This window comes from Lepidochelys olivacea, assembly GCF_965140295.1.
Source record: "Lepidochelys olivacea isolate rLepOli2 genome assembly, chromosome: 3".
NCBI lineage: Eukaryota > Metazoa > Chordata > Testudines > Cheloniidae > Lepidochelys > Lepidochelys olivacea.
This window is the reverse complement of record NC_140413.1, coordinates 134,258,575-134,283,694: the sequence shown is the minus strand read 5'-3', so window position 1 is coordinate 134,283,694 and position 25,120 is coordinate 134,258,575. Positions and strand designations below refer to the sequence as shown.

At 41.6% G+C, this 25,120-nt stretch overlaps 1 protein-coding gene and 1 long non-coding RNA gene across 3 annotated transcripts in view; one reads left to right on the top strand and one right to left on the bottom strand.

The window, feature by feature from the left end:
- SLC35F3 (solute carrier family 35 member F3) overlaps positions 1-19,933 on the bottom strand; it is a 292,700-nt gene extending 272,767 nt beyond the window's left edge. For both annotated transcript variants that reach the window (XM_084624848.1, XM_084624850.1), the window contains exons 1-2: positions 19,783-19,933; positions 18,955-19,184 (exon numbers count right to left, since the gene is read on the bottom strand). In XM_084624848.1, the coding sequence (XP_084480974.1) occupies positions 18,955-19,184; positions 19,783-19,835 (283 nt within the window). In that variant the 5' untranslated portion in view covers positions 19,836-19,933. The remainder of the gene's footprint in view (positions 1-18,954; positions 19,185-19,782) is intronic.
- A 520-nt stretch (positions 19,934-20,453) lies between these two features.
- The window catches only part of LOC311518789, a 124,276-nt gene continuing 119,609 nt past the window's right edge, over positions 20,454-25,120 (top strand). Inside the window, exon 1 of the long non-coding RNA XR_014711114.1 lies at positions 20,454-20,885. This is a non-coding gene — a long non-coding RNA (uncharacterized lncRNA). The remainder of the gene's footprint in view (positions 20,886-25,120) is intronic.

Here is a 25,120-nt window from a genome sequence, read left to right as displayed (position 1 = left end):
TTTACTGATAGACATTTAAAATGATTTATTCTTTATTGTTTACTTTGGCAATTAAGCTTTGTTTACTGCTTAGCAATATATAAATCTACTTTAACATTAGCCTGCTGCCAGTGTATAACCCTGTTTTATCCTCAGCAACATATTAATACAATAAAAACTCAGAGTTACAAACACCAGAGTTACGAACTGGCCAGCCAACCACATGCCTCATTTGGAACCAGAAGTACACTATCAGGCAGTAGCAAAGACAAAAAAACCCGCACAAATACAGTACAGTACTGTGTTAAACATACACTACTAAAAAAAAACAAAGGTAAAGATTAGAAAAACAAAGATTTGACAAGATAAGGACATTTTTTCTGAGCTTGTTTCATTTAAATTAAGATGGCAAACATTTTTCTTCTGCATAGTAAAGTTTCAAAGCTGTATTAAATCAATGTTCTGTTGTAAACTTTTGAAAGAACAGCCATAATGTTTTGCTCAGTTATGAATAGTTTTGGGTTATGAACAACCTCCATCCCTGAGATGTTTGTAACTCTGAGGTTCTAGTGCTAGCCATTTCAGAATGCTGAACTAACCTTAATAGTCATAGATTTATCACTAATACTGGTTATGATTTTTACAGCCCAACAGAATGAGATCTATCTGATCCCATATATGTTACAACTAACTTATTTAGTATTTTAAAAAATTTATTGTACTTCAATATATTCATTGAAGCTTTTGAATTATTTTAAGGTGGTATTTGAATGTTTGAAACTATAATGCACCAGTTGCCAGAATATTAATGTTTCCCTTATGTTCTGCCCTTTCAAAGTTTAATTTTTAAATTCTTATGTTTCACAACTATCTTACAGCAGTCAGGAAAAAACCTGCCTACCGCAGGGTGGGGCTTGCACCTTTTTCCTGAAGTATCTGGGTGCAGAACACTGGACTAGATGGACAACTAGTCTTATCCATTATCACAATTCCTATCTTCCTACTAAGAATTAATATCACCATAGTAACAGCCTTAACTAGAGAAGAGATACCTCTCTCAGCCTTGGAAGGTCCAGTTCTTCAAGTGGGATGAGCACCATCCCTAAGTAGGTAAGTCTGACTTTGGCTGCTGTAAGCATCCTTAATGAATATCTAAATCCATTCAGATAATACATTTTTGGTAGCTTTACACCCTTTCTTGGGATCTTCAAGATGAATGAACAGTCATCTATAAACCTAAAACATCATGGCCTTTCTCACAACTAGTATATACATATATATAGAGAGAGACAGCGAGAGAGAGAGAGCATGCGCGCGCCAACTCAGCCTCCTTGGAGGCAGAGGAACAAGGAGGGCAAAACATTTGCCCAGTTCTGGAGGAAACCAGAAAAGCACTATGGTGCTTCCTATTTATTAGCACAGTGAGACTAACATTAGCATTGACATATTATACTGAATTACACTGTATATATCTATCTACTGCTTATTACTCAATATTAGATTTTTGCAGGTATTTTGAAATTATCATTCAGTGCATACGCTGATTCCTGTATAAGAAATCTTCCACCAAACACTACTAAGCATCCGAGCAAATGATCTTTTCAAGCCTTTAAATATATTATGGATGCTCACACACTTATTAGTACAACAGCTACAGGAAACTTTCACATTACTTTCCCTGAATAAACCACAATGAAAGGGAATTTCTTTTCTGCTTCCTTCCCTCCAGAGAGCTTAACCTAGGGGGAAAGAGGAAAGGTAAAAAGCACATTACATTGACTTTTTTATCACACCTCCTAATTAGTTTTCCCTTTTTTCTAGAAACTGCAGTTAGGAGTATAAAGGCTGTATGCATTTTGAAATAACTGGCTGTCAAACTATATAGCATTCACTGCTGAGACTACAAAAATGGCTAATTTAGGGCTATTGTAAAATGCCTAGAAATAAGTGGTCTAAGTCTACCATATAAAAGGTAATTGCAGCACATAATTACTGGATTTTTTCCCCCCATTACACTGGGTTCCACCACTGTGTTATTTGGAATAACAGTATATTGTAAAATATAACATGTGCCTTCACATGGGCCAGATTCCCATCACTAAGTGCACCTGGAAGTGCAGGCACCCACCTGTCATCCTGAAGGCTACTACATTCAAAAATAGGCTTGGAAGGATTTAATTTTTATTGGAAAATCAAATGTCAGTAAATGTCAATTTCACTGTATACACACACAGACACACACACAGGAAAAAATATTTTCATAGATAATAATCAAAGTTTACAAACAGGAAAAGAAAAATGCTGCTTGTGAACTCATTGGAGTCAATTTCCAGCAACTCAGACTTTTGAATTAGGCTTGTTACAAGTGGACCAGCAAATGAATAGTAAAAACAGGTCTGATTTGTTGATCCAGGATATTTACTTTGTATATTTAGATATATGATGTTTATAATTTGTGTTTTAATGGTTAATAAAAAGTTTACCTTTTTGAATCTCCATGTCTGCTAGAACAATGACTAGGCTTGGCAGATTTAGATTTTTATTTTTAATAATTTAGACTGATTCATATCAATGCTTAAAAATAAACATTGATACGAATATATGCTTTATTTTCCCCCATGCACACTCTCAAAAGTAATAGCTGCAATGTTTTAATTTAAACTTGCTTATTTGACTGTGCAACAAAAAGACCTTGCAGTGTTAGGATAGCCCAGACAGCATTCATGTCTGGGAAAAGCGTGTGGTTTAGGGGGAAGATGGTAAGGGCAGAACTTAACTCAATTTCTGTTCATATTAAAGGTACGAAGCCTAACTTTGGGAGTTTTAAATGGGATTTGCTTGCAGGCCTATTGAGAAGAATGACATTATCACCACATATAGTTAAATAGCATGGCCATTAAAAATATTGTACAAACTAGCTACTGCATAGCTTCTCTGCCACCAAAAGATATCCTCATGCACCCAAGACCTTGTCATCACTAGATTTGTATCAACTATGAATTTGGCCCATTGTGTCTAATATTTCCTCTGTAGCACGCCTGACATTTTCTTAGACAGATCTAACGCTCTCTTCTGTTTTGTCTTTTATTTCTTGTGGACACTTCCAGGGATCTGTGTCCCTTACTAACTTCACCCAGACACTGAACTGAAGTTTTTAAGTCCCCATATTTTATCAGTCTGTAATGTACAATCCCTAGATGCTTTTTTCTAACTAGGCTATCTAAAAGATCATACATGAGTATATTATATCACAATATGGAGTCACACAACCAAAATGCCCCCTAATATAAATGGGCTTGGGCTGGTTGCAGGATATTTTTCCTAAGCAAAATATGGGGTGGTGGAATGTGAGGTTCAAAGGGGGAGGGTGACAAAAGCCCACCACCAAGCATAAAAAAAGGTGACCTTAACTGAAGTCGAGATGTTTTGAGGGAGGGGGGGAAAGGAAAACATTACAGTAGGGTCATAGGAGCAACAAGAGGGAAAACTGTGGGGGAATCTGCTCAACATCTTAGATGTCTACACACAAATGCAAAGAGTATGGGGAATAAACAGAAAGAACTGGAACTAAGCTAAATCATCACTTTAATTGGCATCAATGAGATTTGGTGGATAAATCTCACAACTAGAATATTGGTATAGAGGGGTATAGCTTGTTTAATAAGGAGAAACAGGGTAAAAAGAAAGGAAGTGTGGCTATATACATAAAAATGTATACACTTGTTCTAAAGTCCAGAAGGAGGTGAGACACAGACCAGTTGAAAGTCAGACAGCTGCAGCAGCACAGGAGCCAGCAAACAGAGCTGTAAACAGGGGAGTCTGAGTGGGAGTCTGTAAGGGGAGTTTGTATTGTGGTGCTTGTTTGGGATTTGGTTTTGCTGTGGGTGGTGGTGTTTTGGAATGGTTTGTGTTTCCCAGGTTAACAGGGTTTAGGTGGGAAGGCTATGACAGATACAGAGGCAGCAGTGGGAGTGACCCATGTAGTGGAAGACACAAAGGAGATGACTGGATGTGGAAGCTCCGGTATGTACATGATCCTGGAGGGGGCACCTGGTAAGAGTTTTGTCTGTATGAAATGCCGTCTGATAGAGCTGACGGAGGAAAAGATCCGAGGTTTGGAGATGCAAGTGGAAAGTCTGGTTGAGTTTAGGAAGGGCTTTGAGCAGATTATGGAGCAAAGACATGAGGTATCTGAAGGGAAAAGCTCAGACTTACAAATGGAAGCAGGGCTGGGGAATTCTGAGGGCAGACTGGGTGAGGAAAGTGGTCAGTGGAAACATGTGACTAAAAGAACCAGGAAGAGAAAAATATGGGCTAGTGAAGGAGAAATAGAGCTCAAGAACAGGTTTGCAGAGTTGGAAAATGAAGAAGGGGCTCAGCAGGTAGTCGCTGAAGGTGGAAGGGCAAGGAAGAAGAGAAGAGCGGCTAGTCCTATAGGAAAAGGGGAAGAGTCAATGGAGACTACGCCAAATATGAGCCCCAGGAGGATACAGGATGGGTTGAAGAGGATTACAAGGGAGAATAGGAATGGAAAGAACTTGCAGCCAGAGGGAACAGGGGATAGACTGGAGAATAGCACCTTCATCAGGAAAAGGCAGGTCTATGTGATCGGGGACTCTTTACTGAGAAGAATAGACAGGACTGTAACCAGAGCTGATCCAGAGAATAGAAGGGTGTGCTGTCTTCCAGGTGCTAAGATACGGGATGTAGATCTGAGGTTGAAAAGGATCCTAAAGGGAGCAGGAAAGAATCCCCTAATTATCCTTCATGTGGGAAAAAATGATATGGCTAGATTCTCGCTGGAAAGTATTAAGGGAGACTATGCTAGGCTGGAGAAGACACTTAAGGAAATCGAGGCTCAGGTAATCTTTAGTGGGATTCTGCCTGTTCCTAGAGAAGGGCAACAAAGGTGTGACAAGATTATGGCTATCAACAGACGGCTTAGGCAGTGTTGCTATAAGGAGGGCTTTGGGATGTATGGCCACTGGGAGGCATTCATGGACAGAGGACAGTTCTCTTGGGATGGACTTCATCTGAGTAAGGAAGGAAATAGACTTCTAGGATGGAGGCTGGCACAACTGACTTAGAGAGCTTTCAACTAGGAATTTGGGGGAGATGGTTGGGAGATGTCCAGGTAATCTCCATGCCGGATTTTAGCATTGAGATGGAAGAAAACAAAGTAAGAAAGGATACAGCCGTGGGTAGGAGAATGTATATAAGGAGGAAGGGCAGTGTAGACACAAGTCTAATAGGTTATACTGGCTGTAGAATGACTGTGCCTAATAGGGTATAGAATGTGAGCGAGGCCAAACAGCAAAAATTAAGATGTTTGTACACCAATGCGAGGAGCCTAGGTAACAAAATGGAGGAACTAGAGCTACTGGTGCAGGAAGTGAAACCAGATATTATAGGGATAACAGAAACATGGTGGAATAGAAGTCATGACTGGACTACAGGTATTGAAGAGTATGTGCTGTTTAGGAAAGACCGAAATAAAGGTAAAGGTGGTGGAGTAGCACTGTGCATCAATGATGAGGTAGAATGTAAAGAAATAAGAAACGATGGAATGGATAAGACAGAGCCCATCTGGGCAAAAATTACATTGGGGAAGAAAACTATAAGAGCCTCCCCTGAGATAGTGCTTGGCGTGTGCTATAGACCGCCGGGATCTAATTTGGATATGGATACAGCCCTTTTTAATGTTTTTAATAAAGTAAATACTAATGGAAACTGCGTGATCCTGGGAGACTTTAACTTCCCAGATATAGACTGGAGGACGAATGCTAGTAATAATAATAGGGCTCAGATTTTCCTAGATGCGATAGCTGATGGATTCCTTCATCAAGTAGTTGCTGAACCAACTAGAGGGAATGCCATTTTAGATTTGGTTTTGGTGAGTAGTGAGGACCTCATAGAAGAAATGGTTGTAGGGGATAATCTTGGTTCAAGTGATCATAAGCTAATTCAGTTCAAACTGAACGGAAGGATTAACAAAAATAAATCTGCAGCTAGGGTTTTTGATTTCAAAAGGGCTGACTTTCAAAAATTAAGGAAATTAGTTAGGGGAGTGGATTGGACTGAAGAACTTATGGATCTAAAGGCAGAGGAGGCCTGGGATTACTTTAAATCAAAGCTGCAGAAGCTATCGGAAGCCTGCATCCCAAGAAAGGGGAAAAAATTCATAGGCAGGAGTTGTAGACCAAGCTGGATGAGCAAGCATCTCAGAGAAGTGATTAAGAAAAAGCAGAAAGCATACCCAGAGTGGAAGATGGGAGGGATCAGCAAGGAAAGCTACCTTATTGAGGTCAGAACATGTAGGGATAAAGTGAGACAGGCTAAAAGTCAAGTAGAGTTGGACCTTGTAAAGAGAATTAAAACCAATAGTAAAAGGTTCTATAGCCATAAAAATAAGAAGAAAACAAAGAAAGAAGAAGTGGGACCGCTAAAAACTGAGGATGGAGTGGAGGTTAAGGATATTCTAGGCATGGCCCAATATCTAAACAAATACTTTGCCTCAGTCTTTAATAAGGCTAAAGAGGATCTTAGGGATAATGGTAGCATGACAAATGGGAATGAGGTTACGGAGGTAGATATTACCATACCTGAGGTAGAAGCGAAACTCAAACAGCTTAATGGGACTAAATTGGGGGGCCCAGAAAATCTTCATCCAAGAATACTAAAGAAATTGGCACCTGAAATTGCAAGCCCATTAGCAAGAATTTTTAATGAATCTGTAAACTCAGGAGTTGTACCGTATGATTGGAGAATTGCCAATATAGTTCCTATTTTTAAGAAAGGGAAAAAATGTGATCCGCGTAACTACAGGCCTGTTAGTTTGTACTATGCAAGGTCTTGGAAAAAATTTTGAAGGGAGAAGGTAGTTAAGGACATTGAAGTCAATGGTAAATGGGACAAAATACAACATGGTTTTACAAAAGGTAGATCGTGCCAAACCAACCTGATCTCCTTCTTTGAGAAAGTAACAAATTTTTTAGACAAAGGAAACGCAGTGGATCTAACTTACCTAGATTTCAGTAAGGCATTTGATACCATGCCACTTCTTGGTGGAATTATTAGTTAAATTGGAAAAGATGGGGATCAATATGAACATTGAAAGGTGGATAAGGAATTGGTTAAAGGGGAGACTACAGCGGGTCCTACTGAAAGGTGAACTGTCAGGCTAGAGGGAGGTTACCAGTGGAGTTCCTCAAGGATCAGTTTTGGGACCAATCTTATTTAATCTTTTTATTACTGACCTTGGCACAAAAAGCGGGAGTGTGTTAATAAAGTTTGCGGATGATACAAAGCTGGGAGGTACTGTCAATTTAGAAAAGGACAGGGATATCATACAGGAGGATCTGGATGACCTTGTAAACTGGAGTAATAGTAATAGGATGAAATTTAATAGTGAGAAGTGTAAGGTCATGCATTTAGGGATTAATAACAAGAATTTTAGTTATAAGCTGGGGACGCATCAATTAGAAGTAACGGAGGAGGAGAAGGACCTTGGGGTATTGGTTGATCATAGGATGACTATGAGCCGCCAATGTGACATGGCCATGCAAAAAGCTAATGCGGTCTTGGGATGCATCAGGCGAGGTATTTCCAGTAGAGATAAGGAGGTTTTAGTACCGTTATACAAGGCACTGGTGAGACCTCACCTTGAATACTGTGTGCAGTTCTGGTCTCCCATGTTTAAGAAGGATGAATTCAAACTGGAACAGAGAAGGGCTACTAGGATGATCCGAGGAATGGAAAACTTGTCTTATGAAAGGAGACTCAAGGAGCTTGGCTTCTTTAGCTTAACTAAAAGAAGGTTGAGGGGAGATATGATTGCTCTCTCTAAATAAATCAGAGAGATAAATACCGGAGAGGGAGAGGAATTATTTAATCTCATTACCAATGTGGACACAAGAACAAATGGATATAAACTGGTCACTGGGAAGTTTAGACTTGAATTTAGACGAAGGTTTCCAACCATCAGAGGAGTGAAGTTCTGGAATAGCCTTCCAAGGGAAGCAGTGGGGGCAAAAGATCTATCTGGCTTTAAGATTAAACTCGATAAGTTTATGGAGGAGATGGTATAACATGATTTTGGTAATTAATTAATCTTTAAATATTCATGGTAAATAGGCCTAATGGCCTGCGATGGGATGTTAGATGGGGTGGGATCTGAGTTACTACACAAAATTCTTTCATGGGTATCTGGCTGGTGAATCTTGCCCATATGCTCAGGGTTTAGCTGATCACCATATTTGGGGTCGGGAAGGAATTTTCTTCCAGGGTAGATTGGAAGAGGCCCTGGAGGTTTTTCGACTCCATCTGTAGCATGGGGAACAGGTCACTTGCTGGAGGATTCTCTGCTCCTTGAAGTCTTTAAACCATGATTTGAGGACTTTAATAGCTCAGGCATAGGTGAGAGGTTTCTTGCAGGAGTGGGTGGGTGAGATTCTGTGGCCTGCATTGTGCAGGAGGTCAGACTAGATGATCATAATGGTCCCTTCTGACCTTAGTATCTATGAATCAATGAATGGACTTCAAAAAAGCAGACTAACAAACTCAGAGAACTGGTATCTAAGGTCCCATCAGAAGAAAATCTAGGGGAAAAGAAGTTGAGAGCTGGCAGTTTCTCAGAGACAATATTAAAGGCACAACTGCAAATTAACCTGATGGAAAGAAAAGATAGGAATAATAATAAGAGACCAATATGCATCCCCCAGGAGCTCTTTAATGACCTGAAAATCAAAAAGGAATTCTACAAAAAGTGGAAACATGGATAAATTACTAAGGATGAGTACAAAAGTATACCACAAGAACACAGGGACAAAATCAGACAGGCTAAGGCATAAACTGAGTTACACCTAGCAAGGGACATAACAGGCAATAAGAAAAGGTACTTCAAATACATTAGGAGCAAAAGAAAGGCAAAGGCCTACTACTAAGCAGTGGAGGAGAACTAATAAGGGATCACACCAAGAAGGCTCGTGATTTAATGCCTGTTTTGCTTTTTTAGTGAATTGTGACCACATGCTTAATCAAATTAATATTAACAAAAAGGGGAAAGGAACACAAGCCAAAATAGGGAATGAACAATTTAAAGAATACACAGATAAGTTAGGTGTATTCAAGTCATCAGGGCCTGACAAAATTCACCCTAGAGTATTTAAGAAACTAGCTGAATGAATCTTGGAAGAGTTTGTGATTACCTCTGAGAATTCACAGAGGACAGGTGAGGTCCTAGAGGACTGGAGAAGGGCAAACATAGTACCTACCTTTAAATAGAGGAACAAAGAGGAACCAGAGAGTTATAGAATAGTCAGCCTAACTTCGATCTCTGGAAAAATACTGGAACAAATTATTAAACAATCAATTTGTAAGCACATAGCGAATAATAGGGCGATAAGGAATAGGGCAACATGGCTTTGTCAAGAACGAGTCATTTCAAACTGAGCTAATTTCCCTCTTTGACAGTGTTAATGGCCTAGTGGATGGGGGAAAGCAGTAGACATGATATATCTTGATTTTAGTAAGTCTTCTGACACAGTCTAATATGATATTTTCATAAGCCAACTAGGGAAATGTCATTTAGATTAAATTACTGTAAACTGGGGGCACAACTGATTGAAAGACCATACTCAAAGAGTAGTTATCAACAGTTCACTTCTAACAGGGAGGACGTATAGCTAGTGAGGAGGCTGTCGTGGGTCTGCTACTTTTCAACATTTTCATTAGTGACTTGGATAATGGAGTAGAGAATATGCTTATAAAATTGCAGATGACACCAAGATGGGAGCGGTTACAAGCACTTTGGAAGACAGGATTAGAATTCAAAATGACCTTGACAAATTGGAGAAATAGTCTGGTCTGAAATAGTACAAAGTACTACACTTAGGAAGAAAAAATCAAAACGTACAAATATAAAACATTGAATAACTGGATCGTCTGTAGCATCGCTGAAAAGGACATGGGTATTATAGCGAATCACAAATTAAATATAACCCAACAACATGAATGCAGTTGTGAGAAAGGCTAATAACCTGGGTGTATTAACAGCACTTTTGTAAGAAAAGACATGGAAGGTAAATGTCCTGCTCCACTCAGCACTGGTGAGATCTCAGCTGTTCAGTTCTGAGTGTCACTCTTTGTCCACATTCGTCTTAAACTGGACAGAGTCCAGAGGAGAGCAACAAAAATGATAGAAGGTTCAAAAATCCTGACCTGTGAGGAAAGATTTTAAAAAACTTGGCATGTTTAGTTTTGAGAAAAGAAGACTGAAGGGGACCTGACAATCGTCAAATATGTTAAGGGCTATTATGAGGAGAACACTGATTAATTGTTCTCCATGTCCACTGAACATAGGACATGAAGTAATGGGCTTAATCTGCTGCAAGAGAGATTTAGGTTAGATATTATGAAAAACTTTGTAACTATAAAGATTGTTAAATTCTGGAATAGGCTTCCAAAGGAGATTGTGGAATCCCCCTCACTGGAGGTTTTTAAGAACATGTTGGACAAACACCAGACAGAGATAGTCTAGGTATATTTAATCCTCCATCAGTCCTGACTCAGTTTGCCAGCAAACTGCAAAGACGATTTATTCAACCCATCACCAAATCCTTCCTTTGGCCCTAGTCCACTTTCAGAAGACTGCAGAGGGTTAATTCAGTAATATTTACAGAGCAACTGTGGTGGAAGCCCAAGTTTCATTTTCGCCTCAGGTTGGATGTGCCAGTCAGTCAAGGTATCCAGGAGCTTTCAGTGCTTGTCAGATCAGGCAAGAGACTTGTCCTTAGGGAAGGAAAGTGACACACAAAAAATAAAAAAAACGTAGAGGACTTCCATCTGTTCTGAGCTTGTGTTTTCAGACGGTGAGAAGCGGTGACAGCATTCAGCTCCAACCCCTGCTGCTCAGGTCAACTCATCATCTCACCTTGTTATTGCCCTTCATCACATACCCTTCTGCTGCTCTTCAGCTCCCAGATGGAAATGAGCAGCCTAAGATCTGAGCAGGAGGGTCGGATAGAAAGCAATATCATAGCTTTGTACCAGCCCAGTTTACTCCCTGCCACATTCCCCAGTAGTTGGGCATTAGGAGTTCTGTCTCTCACTAAGATGGTATAATCATTTTCACTGTCCTGTAGGATCACTTGAATGAAAGGGGTGGCTAATATTTGTCTGTGTTATGATGACAGTTCCATGACTGATGGCGACATGAAACAAATTAAAAATAAAGAAAAATAAAACCTGTCCTGCTTATTTTGGTCATAGAAAGAATAGAGAACCATATTTTCTTGGACAATTATATTTGAGATCTAGGTTATCCTACTGACCATAAATAATTTTTTCGTAACCTTCTTCCCTTAGGCATAAGAAAACTCAAAGCCTCTCTGTTTCCCTCCAGCTCTAACATTTGGTCCATCATTTGTCTTATTTGGTCTTCTATAGACTATTCATTATGGGCTTGAATCTGTTAACCTTGCTTAGGTTGAGTAGTACTTTCCCTCACAAGAAATCCCATTAAAATCAATAACAGCACAAACAATGCACTTAGTTTGAAATGTGTTTTATCCTTAAGGAAAGGCACTTCTGACAAGGAAAGTATCAAACAGTGAATTAAAATCCTGCTGCAATGTTTAATTCACAGCACAAAAATGATAACCAATCAAAATGGACATTTGGTTGATTTGAGAAAAATAAACCAAACACAATTTTTAACCTCAAAATTAGTAATAACTTGCATAAAATCTGAAAGGTCTGAAGCCAACTAGTCTTCACTAGACAGACTTTAAACTTGAATTAGACATTTCTCTAAGACATCCTTTGTATTATTTATACTTTTTTATGGTAGACAGATTTAAGAAAACCAAAATCCAACAAGTTACATAAAATCATATTTAAACTTTGTCTTTCCTTTACTGCCATTTTGAATTTCTTCCAGAACATTTTAATGCTCCCCCACCACCCACCATCATTATCTGTGTTTCTATCTGCAAAGAATTCCATCTTTTATACCATCCTACCCCACAACAGACTGTGAAAAGATCAAGCCTGTTTATCATTAACCTCTTTAATATTCAATGCTTTGGTTCACCTATTAATGTAGCTTGTTTCCTCCATTTAAAATGCAATGCTATATACACTTGAGGAGGTACTATGTTTTGATCAATGTATTTTTCAATGTATTATTGATTGTTATCTTGGATGTGTCAATTAGTAGATTTCATTCTTGGTCTCAGAATAGAGAGAGAGAGAGAGAGAGAGAGAATTAGTGAAAGAGAGAGACTGTGTATGTACATATGAGTATACATATTTCCCCCTCTCCCACTTATATGCAGAGTCCAGTATATGTAGCTTCCTGGGGACAAGGAAGGAGAAATATTCCTCTTTTCCTTTGTTATAGATGCTCCTAACCCATCTCAGAACAAAATATGTAGTAGTAATTAAATAGGAAGTGCAGGATAATTAAAATTGCACATCTGTTAAAGGTAGTAAATTATTCTATATTTTAAATAGAGTTCTTCAATAGGGTTCAGGATCTTTTAAAAAAATGTATGGGTAAGTATAATTGGATGCAGTTGCCTTAGGAACAGGTGTTCAGTGCATAGCACTTAGAATGAGTGTGCATAGCAGGCAAATTCAAAGACCTAAACCTGGAGGGTGAAATCCTGGTTCTACTGAAGTTAAGGCCAAAACTCCCATGGATTTTAGGGGAGCCAGGATTTCACCCGAAGACTTTTCCACTCCTATATTTATTTGCAATATTGTCCTTTGTATGAGGGTGTGATAGAAAGGAATATTTTAACAACTTTTTGAAGCAGAAATGCTCTATTAAAGGAATGAAGGGAGCAAAGGGGGCTTCCATTTTCCGTGTGCAATAATTTCATCAAGAGAGGAAAAGCGCTTAGCGAGTCATAAAACACTGACTTTACATTGTTTAGAGATTGCATTTCTTCTGCATTTCTCTTATACAGAGAAAGCATATTACATTTTCTTGTAAAGTGTTAAATGACGATGTAAAAGAATCTGAAATGCAGAAAAGAGGAACACTGTCTGGTACACAAGACTAATGATTAAGTAATAGCAATATCAAAGCTTCCTCTAGAAAATATTATGTAAAATCCTCTCCACATCCAGAGATTTCCAGGAGTAAGTACAAAATCCCTACATTATTTGCTGGAATTATTTCCACTGAAATTTAATTTCTGGTACACATACCACAGAAGGTTAAGAAGTGTTGCCGCCATACAAAATTCAAAACCTAGTTCTGTTATAAACAGTTTTTTGTAGAAAATACACATTATTTCATGTTACCATGCTTTATTCCCCATTTTTATTTCTATTTAGAGAAGTATTGGTGCCAAGAAGTTCAGTAATCACCAGAATGTACACCCTTCCCAATGTGGCAAATAAGTTAGTATACATTTAGAATAACATAGTTGAACTATGTTTCTACAAATTGCAGAAAATGTAGAACTAAAGTAATTGCAGATATTAAAAAGTACATTCCTAAATACATTGTAATATTTGAAACAATATTTATTTTATTCTGTGCTCCTGCATCAGCAACAGGAAGATGATGATGATTTCAAAAGAACTAATGTAATCATTGACTGACTTTTCTGACTAATTAGTTTGTTAAGCACCTAAGGCTTGGATTCCGCATTTCTTCCCCATGCAATCTGAATTTAGAAGAGCTGCAACTCAGGTTTTAGCCTCCTGTGACATCACCATTCAGGCCTTCCAAACATATGCAAAGACCTCCAACAAAACAGAATTTTGGATGAGATTCTGTGGTGTGCCTCTCAGAGATGTACACAAAACTTGCAGCCGGCAGCATGGGATGGGGGTGGCAGCTAAAGTAGTTTCAAATCACCTTTGTGCTCTCTCGATTCTGGGCTGGTCTACAGTCACCAGCATAAAGAGAGAGCCCTCAGAACCTGCTCAAGTTACAGCAGCTTGCCCAGTCTCTCTTATGGGCCACAGTTCTGCCCAGAATTTCCACATACATAAACAGCACACTACAGAAGATATTAGATTTAATTAAAGCTGCATGAAGAAATCTGTAAAGCAATTGATTTGTTTGTTAAAAATCAATGACCATTCTGTAGTCCTTTTCTTTCCTTGAAAATGAAAGATGAAAGATAAAAATGTCTATTCAGAGTCTACTCAAAAATGGTAGTCAGCCAGAACTAAACAGTTATTACAATGTTGCTATGACAGCAAATAACTGAAATAATTTCTTAATTTTTGATTAACAGGGATCAGTATCCTAATAGAGAACACCATCTCTGTATTGTTCTTTGTGTTATTCCATCTCGTTCCTTATGCACCCTAAAATCTTGCTTGCTTTTTTGACAGCAGCTGCACTTTTTTTAAGCAGAAGTCTTCATTGAGCTTCCACAGGGCTATTGCCACTCGCTTCTCAACTGTGAGGGCTGCTCTCATCTGGATATTCATGCGCTTCAGGGCAGAGGAAAGCAAGTCACAAAGTTCCATGAAAGTGCCTTTACGCATGCGAAAGTTTCGCAGCCACTGGGAATCGTCCCAGACCTGCAACACTATGGGGTCCCACCAGTCTGTGCTTGTTTCCCAGGCCCAGAATCGGCGTTCCACAGCATGAACCTGCCCCATTAGCACCATGATGCTTGCACTGCCAGGGCCCGTGCTTTGAGAGAAGTCTGTGTCCATGTCCTCATCACTCTCATGACGTCGCCTACTCGCCCGGTTTTGCATTGCCAGGTTCTGATGCTGCATATACTGCTGGATAATGCGTGTGGTGTTTAATGTGCTCCTAATTGCCAAAGTGATCTGAGCGGGCTCCATGCTTGCCGAAGTATGGCATCTGCACAGAAAAAAGGTGCGGAACGATAGTCTGCCGTTGCTCTGACGGAGGGAGGGGCGACTGACGACATGGCTTACAGGGTTGGCTTACAGAGAATTAAAATCAAGAAAGGGGGTGGCTTTACATCAAAGAGAAACAAAAACAACTGTCACACAGAATGGCCCCCTCAAGGATTGAACTCAAAACCCTGGGTTTAGCAGGCCAATGCTCAACCCACTAAGCTATCCCTCCCTCTGGTATTTCAGGCAGGACTTCATGGAGGGAGGGATGGAGGGGGGAGCAAATGAATGCAAAACAAATCTGGTCTATTTCCTGTTTTGATCTACTCCATCTATCTTTTACATCTTTGGCTGGCAGCAGACGGTGCAGAAGGCCTGCAAGCCATCCACATCTCCTGCCTGCTCGGCAGAAGATGGTGCAATAGGACTGCTAGCCATCCGCATCTCCTGCCTGCTCACCATAAGATGGTACAATAGGACTGCCTGCAGGACTAAAGAGAATGACCTGGTCGAGTCACTCCTAATTTAGTCCCTGCACCTATATCTGCCCAGGCGCTCCTGACCGACCTTACCGAGGCGGCCAGGAGCACCTCAGACATGATGAAGATGGTTTTCAGGCCTATTGTACCGTCTGCTGCCACAAGGCAATGGGTTGCTCCTGCTGTGTAGCAATGCAGTAGCACGTCTGCCAGCACCCAGGAGACATACGGTGACAATGAGCTGAGCGGGCTTCATGCTTTCCATGGTATGGCATCTGCACAGGTAACTCAGGAAAAAAAGTCACGAAACAATTGTCTGCCGTTGCTTTCACAGAGGGAGGGAGGGAGGGAGGGCCTGATGACATGTACCCAGAACCACCCGCAACAATGTTTTTTGCCCCATCAGCCATTGGGATCTCAACCCAAAATTCCAGTGGGCAGCGGAGACTGCGGGAACTGTGGGATAGCTATCCACAGTGCAACACTCCGGAAGTCGACGCTAGCCTCGGTACTGTGGAAGCACTATGCCGAGTTAATGCACTTAATGCATTTAGAGCATTTTGTGTGGGGACACAAATATAAATATAAAACAATTTCTAAAAAAACAATTTCTATATATTCGACCTAATTTCGTAGTGTAGACATACCCTTAGATAAACTATATGAGTCTAAATAATAACATGAGGAATTGCTTACTATTAAAAGCAACAGGTGCACAATCTGGTCCTAGATGCTAGACTTTCAGTAACAAAAATGTCATTGGTTGTGGAGGTGGCTTAAAAGGGGCTGCAGGGAAATGAAATCTGATTTATATATTCACAAGCTAAGAACTCGATCATCAACTAGTTTCCTACAGAGCACCCACACTCAATTCATTATCTTCATTATTATTTATATGGTGCAAACAGTATCTAGACTTTTTACAGACATATATAATAAGAAGACAGGATTCCTACCCAAAGAGTTTACAATTTAATTTTAATGTAAATTATTTTTGTTCACAGTATGTAGTCCAGGGGTTTTCAAACTGGGGGTTGGGACCCCTCAGGCGGTCGCGAGGTTATTACATGGGGGGTTGCGAGCTGTCAGCCTCCACCCAAACCCCCGCTTTGCTTCCAGCATTTATAATGGTGTTAAATATATAAAAAAGTGTTTTTAATTTATAAAGGGGGGTCGCAGTCAGATGCTTGCTATGTGAAAGGGGTCACCAATACAAAAGTTTGAAAACCACTGACCTAGTCTGATTAAACCTGGCCACTTAAAATGTAAAAGGCTCCTTATCTCATGACCACTTCCATGAGCCAAAATAAAGGAGTTTTTAAAAATGTTTTCCGAGTGTTGATATAAAACCAGCCTTCTAGTTTTGCTGATTTATCTATCTTACATGCATTCGGCCACATCCCCTGCTGATGTAAATTAAAGTAGCTTCCTTGGAGTCATGCCAAGTAACACTCGCTAGAGATGTAAATAATCTTTTCTACATTTCTATCAACAGACTTATAAAATATGGTTGTTATCTTTTTAGTTTGTGAAATGGGTTCACATCATAGGTAAAATTATTCTGATGTAGATTTTTTTTTAAAATCCTCAGAAAAGTTGTATATTTATTTCCCACCATTATAATTCTAAGGTGTCATTTGTTATTTTTTTAAATTGCTATGGAGAACACACCTTTGAAGGCCAAGTTTTGGCTCACAATTAACTTTTACGGTGGAGTTATAAATGTCAACAATAGATTATAACTGAGCAGCTGAAAATGACTTTTACTATTTTAGAAGGATCATCCGCAGTAACTCACCATGAATTCAATTGGACTATTAGTCATGGTGTCAGACAGGAACATTAATATCCAACTCAGAAGTTGGCACCCATACATGGTCTGATCACAGGATCCAATAACTTTGCATAGATGAATGGTCCCAATGAAGTCTATGGGACTACTCTTGAAGAAAGGTACAACTCCCTGTGAGTAAGGGCAGCAAAATCAGACTCTTAGAATAGTAATAACCATAGAAAAATACAATAAACTGGTTTTACACAAAAACTATTATGACCTTATCTGCTAATTCATATTCTAACATCCTACAATAGTGTTTTAATGAGTTGCTGATGGCTCATGAAAAACAGAAAAATAAAGTATAACATATTTTTTGTATCTTTCCCCTTTATTATTAAGTGCATTGGCAATCAGATAATCCAAGGGTGAATGCATTAGAAATGCATACAATGAACAAAGACTTCTTTTGTCAAAACCAGTTTTCCACCAAAATCATGATCCTCTAGTAGAATAATATTTTTACAACAGAAAACTGTGATGTTCTGAACGGTATTGACTTCCACACAAAAGCAAATGAATTCTTAAAAACTGTTACTACATGCAGTCATCTTTGGTAATGATGAACAATGGAAGACCAATGTTACACAAGTTATACAACTATATGTTATAGAAGTATGAATATTTCCACAATGTTTATTAAAGCTTTTCAAGATATCATCACAGCGTATGAAGAGAAACCCAGCTTTACATCCCTATACACTATGATAAGTTTCTCACCAAAGTTTATGAACATGCAGACAGGAAGCTGTGTTGGAAAGGGTAAATATATTTTAATTCAGGGAAAAGTTTAATTCCTGCAAAAACACAATGATCCTTCAAGATAGTAGGGAGAGGATACTGAATAATATATTACTTTCAAAAACTAGAACAGGTTTAAAAAGCTCTAGTGCACCCAAGCAATTGTCACAAATAAGCTGATCATTATACTTCACTCATGGCATCAGCAACACAGAGAGCAATATTTTTAATACTGAATTTAATATGATTCACACCAAATCACTCAGAGGATGATTTTACGCAAAAAATTAATACTATATGTGCTAAATCCCTTAGCCGAGAATGAAAGCATTTCTTTAAATCTTTCAACTTAGACATTTTAATAAAGTGATAAAATATCATTTTCAGTATAAAAGATGCAAACTTTAACCTACATGTAAAGTAATGATTTACTTAACGATGTTATGCCACAGCAACCGTTTGTAATGTTCACATTTGTCTTGAGTTCCAGCACTAAACTGAAATCCCTTTGCCCAAAGCTAACATGTTTTCTATAATCACCAGCATTTTTCCTAATAAGGAGAAAGTTCAAATGATTAAATCTCACACTTATCTGTATTGAACTGATCACAATGCCACCACCTAGTGCCACCTCAAACACAGTCAGAGTATGGGCAACTTTTTCTACTGTTCAGCATTGAATTAGCTATCAATCTCATCAGACACAAACGTCAACGGGCAAAGCAACAATTTATAAAGTAAACATAGTTAAACCTACCAAATAAAGGAAAGAGAATATTTTAGAGGAAACTACAAAACTGACAAAGATGATATGATCCAGTTTAGGAAAAAGGAGGGTAGTAAATAAAATTAGGCAGTTAATTTCCATCCCTCCGAACTGCTGGGACATTGAAGTAGCAATGTGAGGGGTTGCCACAGAAAAGGGGAGAGGGGGTTAAATCCAGAGTGCAATGCAAGCCCTGCCCCACACCCTGCAGGCAGCTTGAGAAGAGGCTGCTGCTGCAGCAAACAAAGTTGAGGGGGAAAGGGAGGAGTGTCGCGACCGCTGGTAAGAAGAGAAGGAATAAACAAGGGACTTACTTTTGTAGCTGGCAGCCCAGGGCTGATAGCCATAATACCCGGTAATCCGCAGAATCCTTTCCTCGATGGGAGTGAGCCCCACGGAAGCACTGGGGAGATCTTCCACGGATCGGGACCATTTCAAATCCTCTTTGATTGCCTCATCCACCACCAGGTATTTGAGCTGCCGGAGCTGCGGGCTGATGTCTGACAGCCTCCTGGGGCTGACATCTGGAGATCTCCTCATGCCACTGGAAAGGCAGGAAAGGGACGTGAACACGGCCCGGTAACAGCTGAGGTGCTGGGAGGTGCCGAGCGCTGACTTGGCGAAGGAAGGGACGGGAGCGCCCCTTTCGCCCCCCAATAAGTGTACAGGGGCCAAGAGGGGCTGGGCACTGCCCGGGCCGGGAGAAGGGAAAGCGCCCCTCTGCCAGTCACTCCGACACCCCCCCCCCAGCGCTGCCTATTGAGAAAGGGGCAAAAATGCTGAGCGCGGACCCCACAAACAGCTGATCCCCCCGCAAACCATAGGGCTCCAGCGCAAGTTTAGCATTGTCTAAAGCACCCCAAGAAGAACTCCCTTGCCCAGGTGCGCAGCCTGCGGCGTTTGGCTCCCGGCCTCCCGGGGAGATGGGGGCAGGAGTACCGGGAACTTCGCGTGTTGCCCCCCCTCCCCCACAAGACTGGGACCCCCCCATTGGGATTGACCCTCAGATCCCCCCCGGGAACCCGAGCGTTGGATAGCGGGCAGCACAGCTGGGCGCCTCCTGCCGCTGCAGGTACCTGGTCCCCTTCCCGGTGCAACAGAAGGGAGCGCCCTGCCGGCGCCGCCCCGGGGCTGATACTCACATTGTGGTGGTCTTGCCCCTCGCCGTGCCGTTGGGAAACTCTCGGATCCCCATAGGGAAGAGCAGGGGTGGAGTGGGGGCTCCCAGACTTCAAGAAAAGGTGCAGCCGGGGGCTGTCACCGGCCGATCGGACAGAGAAGAAGAAGGGGGCAGGTGCCGGGGCCGCAGGCGCTGCAGAGGGGCTGCCAGGGCTTGCACCGGCAGCTGGAGAAGCGGGGCGCCAAGTGCCCAGATTGCTGCCGCTGCTGCTGAATCTGCCGCCGCCGCAGGTGCGTCTCCCGTCCCCAGCGGAGGCCAGGTGCCGGCTGCCTGCTGCCGCCGCGGAGCGGGTGTTAGGGGATGGAGGGAAGGGCTCCGCGCCCTCCCCCCTGGGCAGGGCAGGGCTGGGCTTTCCCGCGCTCCTCCGGCTGGGGGGGGCCGCAGCCCAGTTCCTGACTTTTCCTCCTTCGCCGCCGCCTGTGGCCGTCCCGCTCGCTTCCGACTGGGGGGGCCAGGCAGCGCCGCCGCCGCTGCTGCTGCGAGGGCGAGGGCGGGCGCGGCAGGGGCCGGGAGGCGACCAGAGGCACCTGTCCGCGGGCCCCGGCTCCTCAGGGTGGGCGGGCTTCTGGCGCTCAGCTGCGGGGGGGCGGGGCCCCTCGGGCCCCTGGCAAATGCAGGGACTGAACAACGGTGACGTCAAAAGCCCAGTGGGGCAGGTTCGGAGTCGCCCCGCTCCCAACGCGCCCCCCAGTGGACCGGCCTGCAGGGTGGCGCGTCAGGTTGAGGTTGACCCTGGGGGCCGAGGCCGGGCCCGCCCGCTGAGCTGGTCCCGGCCGAAGTGGCGCTCGGCCCTGGGGAGCGGCGGCTTTGCGGGGCTGAAGCTAACCCCCCGAGACGTAGCGCTGCTCCCGTCAAGCTTAGGGGCTCTGTAGGAATTTACCCTGGGCTTCAGCCTGGCTGGGTTGGGGAGTTCGGAAGGTAACTAAACCCTGGATAGCGGATTTTCAAAGAGTTTCCTAAAAATCAGAGGTTGGCTGTAATGGCGCTTCTCCAGCACCGTCCATCCCGGAATCTCAAAGCACTTTCCCAACAACAATCAGGATTAAACCCAACCACGCCTGTGAGGTAGGTAGGAATTATCCACGTTTTGCCTTTGTGGAATTTAAGGAGCAGAGGCTCGGATCCTGGTATGTAGGTGCCTAACGCCCATTGACTTCAATTAGGCACGTTTTGGGCCTGAGAATGTAACTTAATTGCTCACGGTGACACAGCTGGTCTGCCGCAGAGTTGAGATTTGAGTCCGGATCTCCAGGCTTCTAGAGATTCATGATTTAATCATAAGAACACAAACTATTTGGAATAGGGACTGGCTTTTTGTTGTGTTTGAACAGTGCATAGGGCAGTGGGGCTGGGACCTCTAGTTGCTACTGCCATACAAATAAAAACATTTTCGGAGCATTGAGACTACTGGAACAAAGAGAGACAAGAGCATTATTGAAAGGAAAAAGGAATAGTAGCACTTTATGTTAAGGTTCCATTTACAAAGATTTTAAAGGGTTTGTAAATGATTAGCATATGTTTTAAGCATGTTACAGACATAATTAGAATATTTTATAGATGGTTATGAACATATCAGTAGGTAGTTATAAGCCACACTTATAACCAGCCTATTGAGCTGTTGGACTTTATAACAATTGATTAACCATTGATTAAAACATGTTTTAAGCACTCATTAACCTAGCATAAATGGAACCTTAATATATCATGTAACCAAAAATTATAGGTGGGGGATTTTCAGAAACACTCAGCATTGGTCTAACTCTGCTCCCACTGATGTCAATGGGAGCAAAGTTAGCCCAGTATTGGGTACATTTGAAAATCCTACCTAAACGTCTGGATTAACACTGCAAAGACTTTGGGCCCAATCCTGCAGTCCTTAGTCAAGAAAAACTCCAACTGACTTCCTAATGACCTTGCCTGAAAAGAGACTACAAGTCTGGATTTTTTTTATTAGGACTATTACCAATTCAGCAATGTGTCTAAGCATGTGAGTAGCCCCACTGACTGCTCATGTGCTGAAGTTAGGCATATGGGTAAGTATCTTGTTGAATCAGGACCTATAGTAATGTAGGGAATGATTGTCTTAGATTGCCTTAATGCCTATATATTGTTCATTGTGTACATATACACAATGAAAAATCGGATTAAAATCTGCAAGTATTATTTACTATGAGAACATTTGACCATCTGAAAGTAGGAACATATACGAAGATTTACGTATGTGGAAGCATGGCTTTTTGTTGTTGTTGTTTTAATAGAAGAATCTTTGTAGAAGGACCAGGGGGAAATCTTTTCCCCCTTTCCTCTTCAATTTGATATATTTTAGAGCACCTAGGCATTTAATTGCAAAGTTAATAGACGTCAGTTAAATAAAACAACTTGCCCTGCATAGCATTCAAGAATCATTGTCGCTTTATCTAGAATAAAAACAAAAAATCTATCAGACAAAAGCTAAACTAAATATCTGAGCTGTGTATTGTATTGAATACATGTATTGAAAATATATATTTTATTTATTGCATACACAATCATTATTTTGAATAGCAGTATGCTAAAGTGAAAACAACTGTAGCTTGGGAACTCGGGGTGAAACCCCCCAATACAGCAGAATTGTGGTCCTGTTATACAGAGATGGGTAGGAGTTGTGCAGGGAAACTCAGTCCTCTGTGCAACAAAGCTGAGCTCCTTGCAAGGTAAACATTAACCATAGTGCAGGAAGGATTTAAGGATGGCTGGGACAGTGTCAAGAAGATGCCCACTGAATCTGTAATTACATAGATCATTCGCTTCATGTAAACTTTGTCCAGGGGTCTCATTCCCTAGTCCAGAATAGCATCTGAAACAATAGCTATAAATAGAGTTGGGTTGGGATTACTTTCCTCCCAAACCCAGCATAGTTCCCTGCACAGAGCTTAGATGCCCAGGCTTTGTGTGGAAGGTGAGGGTGGGAATTCACCATGAAGGAATTCTCATGTCAGTAGTACCCCGAAGTGTCCGATTTCTGCATAGTGTAAAACTCTCAATGTGTATTAAAAATAGTGTAATGTGGGTTCAGTTCCCTGGTTCCAGCCAAATTCCACTCAACGTGAGACCTAGTTTTGTTATACCAATAAAATAAAAACCAGCAGGATCTTATTAAAGGGGAAAAGGCAAAATGCCACATTTATTGTGAATATAGAAAGAATCATAGTAAGCAGTTAGTTATAGCTATAACATTCCATTCAATCTCATATTTTTACACACACACACACATACTGTTCTGCAAGGTTGTTATCATAGTTACCAGCCTTAGAGTTCCTCATGCCAAGCCACTGGCCAGGTGGCCTGGACATGAGGAGGGAGCAGGGCCTTGTCAGATGCTCATCTGATGCTCCTGGAAGTTGGTTTGCAGAATCAGACCCCAAAGTGCTCACTTTTTAGAGTCTATTTTTATAGGAATTTCTTGCCAGTCTATGGGAATTGCTTCATCATGCTGTTGCTGAATCCATCAGCAGATGGCACAGTCCTGATGGCTCCGTGCCGCCAGATGTTATCTTGTTCTTTGGTTCTCCCATTCTTGAGGCTGTTGAGTGGATTCCAGTCTGCCCGCTGGGGTCCTCTGGTTATTTCCACTTGATGCCTTCTTCAGCCGATGGACACTGCATTCTTAGGCTGGCACCTCCCTGATCATTCAGTTATTATCCGCACCAAGCGGATAATCCATCCACATACATCCTCTATCTCTATTTTAATTACAATTGTTAACAAAGCAAGATGAATACAACAAAAAGGGCGGGGAGTCTCTGGGTGCTGTTTCTGTTGTTACAGAGTATTGCTTTTAGTCTCTCTCAGTGTGAGTAGTTGTTGTTACAAAGAATTGCTTTGAGAACAGACTCTACTAACACAATTAGCAGCTTGCAAGTTTCACACATAGAGGGAGAGAAACAGTACCAAAACCCAAGAGACTTCTTAATTAGTAATACCCTGGAATTTAAACTCTGGGGAATCAATCTCATTTGTGATTTTAATACAGAACTTCTTTAATATGATCCAACAGTTTGACACCAGAAGGGGGAGGCATAAAGCCACCTACTTCACTGGGATTCTGCCTATCTGCCCTATTTAGGGCAACTTTCCATCCTCTGTGCTACCAGAGTGGTACAAAGGAGATGGGGCCACAGTGTCTACATGTCAATTTAGAGATAAACCAGAACAATTCCTCACACTCAGACCTGCTGATAGGGGATTATTTTCCTGCTCTCTTCTTTTTCAAACTACAGCAAGAAACTAATGTAAATGAAACTACACAAATGAGTGTAACACTATAAGCGGCACACAGCAAAGTGTGACACTGGATCCTTTGGGTGATAGTATTGACAATCCATTACAACAGTCATTCATAAAAAGATGAACTTTCTTTTTCTTTTTGGTCAAGTGTATAAGGGGGTACAGTTACAGGGGCTCTGCAGATGTCAGTAAAGTTAAAATGTCAAAACTACAGTAAAAGGAAACATCGGAATTGCCAACTCATGATTTTATTGTGAGTCTCACAATAATTGATAGATTTCAGAGTAGCAGCCGTATTAGTCTGTATCCGCAAAAAGAAAAGGAGTACTTGTGGCACCTTAGAGACTAACAAATTTATCTGAGCATAAGCTTTTGTGTTTTTCTTAAAGCCCCAGCTGCTGGATTCATGTGAATGTGAATTCTTGACTTTAGCAAAGCTTTCTTGACTTTGGCAAAGCTTTTGACACCGTCTCCCATAGTATTCTTGTCACCAACTTAAGGAAGTATGGGCTGGATGAATGCACTATAAGGTGGGTAGAAAGCTGGCTAGATTGTCGGGCTCAACGGGGTAGTGATCAATGGCTCCATGTCTAGTTGGCAGCCGGTATCAAGTGGAGTGCCCCAAGGGTCGGTCCTGGGGCCGGTTTTATTCAATATCTTCATAAATGATCTGGAGGATGGTGTGGATTGCACTCTCAGCAAATTTGCGGATGATACTAAACTGGGAGGAGTGGTAGATACGCTGGAGGGGAGGGATAGGATACAGAAGGACCTAGACCAATTGGAAGATTGGGCCAAAAGGAATCTGATGAGGTTCAATAAGGATAAGTGCAGGGTCCTGCACTTAGGATGGAAGAACCCAATGCACCGCTACAGACTAGGGACCGAATGGCTAGGCAGCAGTTCTGCGGAAAAGGACCTAGGGGTGACAGTGGACGAGAAGCTGGATATGAGTCAGCAGTGTGCCCTTGTTGCCAAGAAGGCCAATGGCATTTTGGGATGTATAAGTAGGGGCATAGCGAGCAGATCGAGGG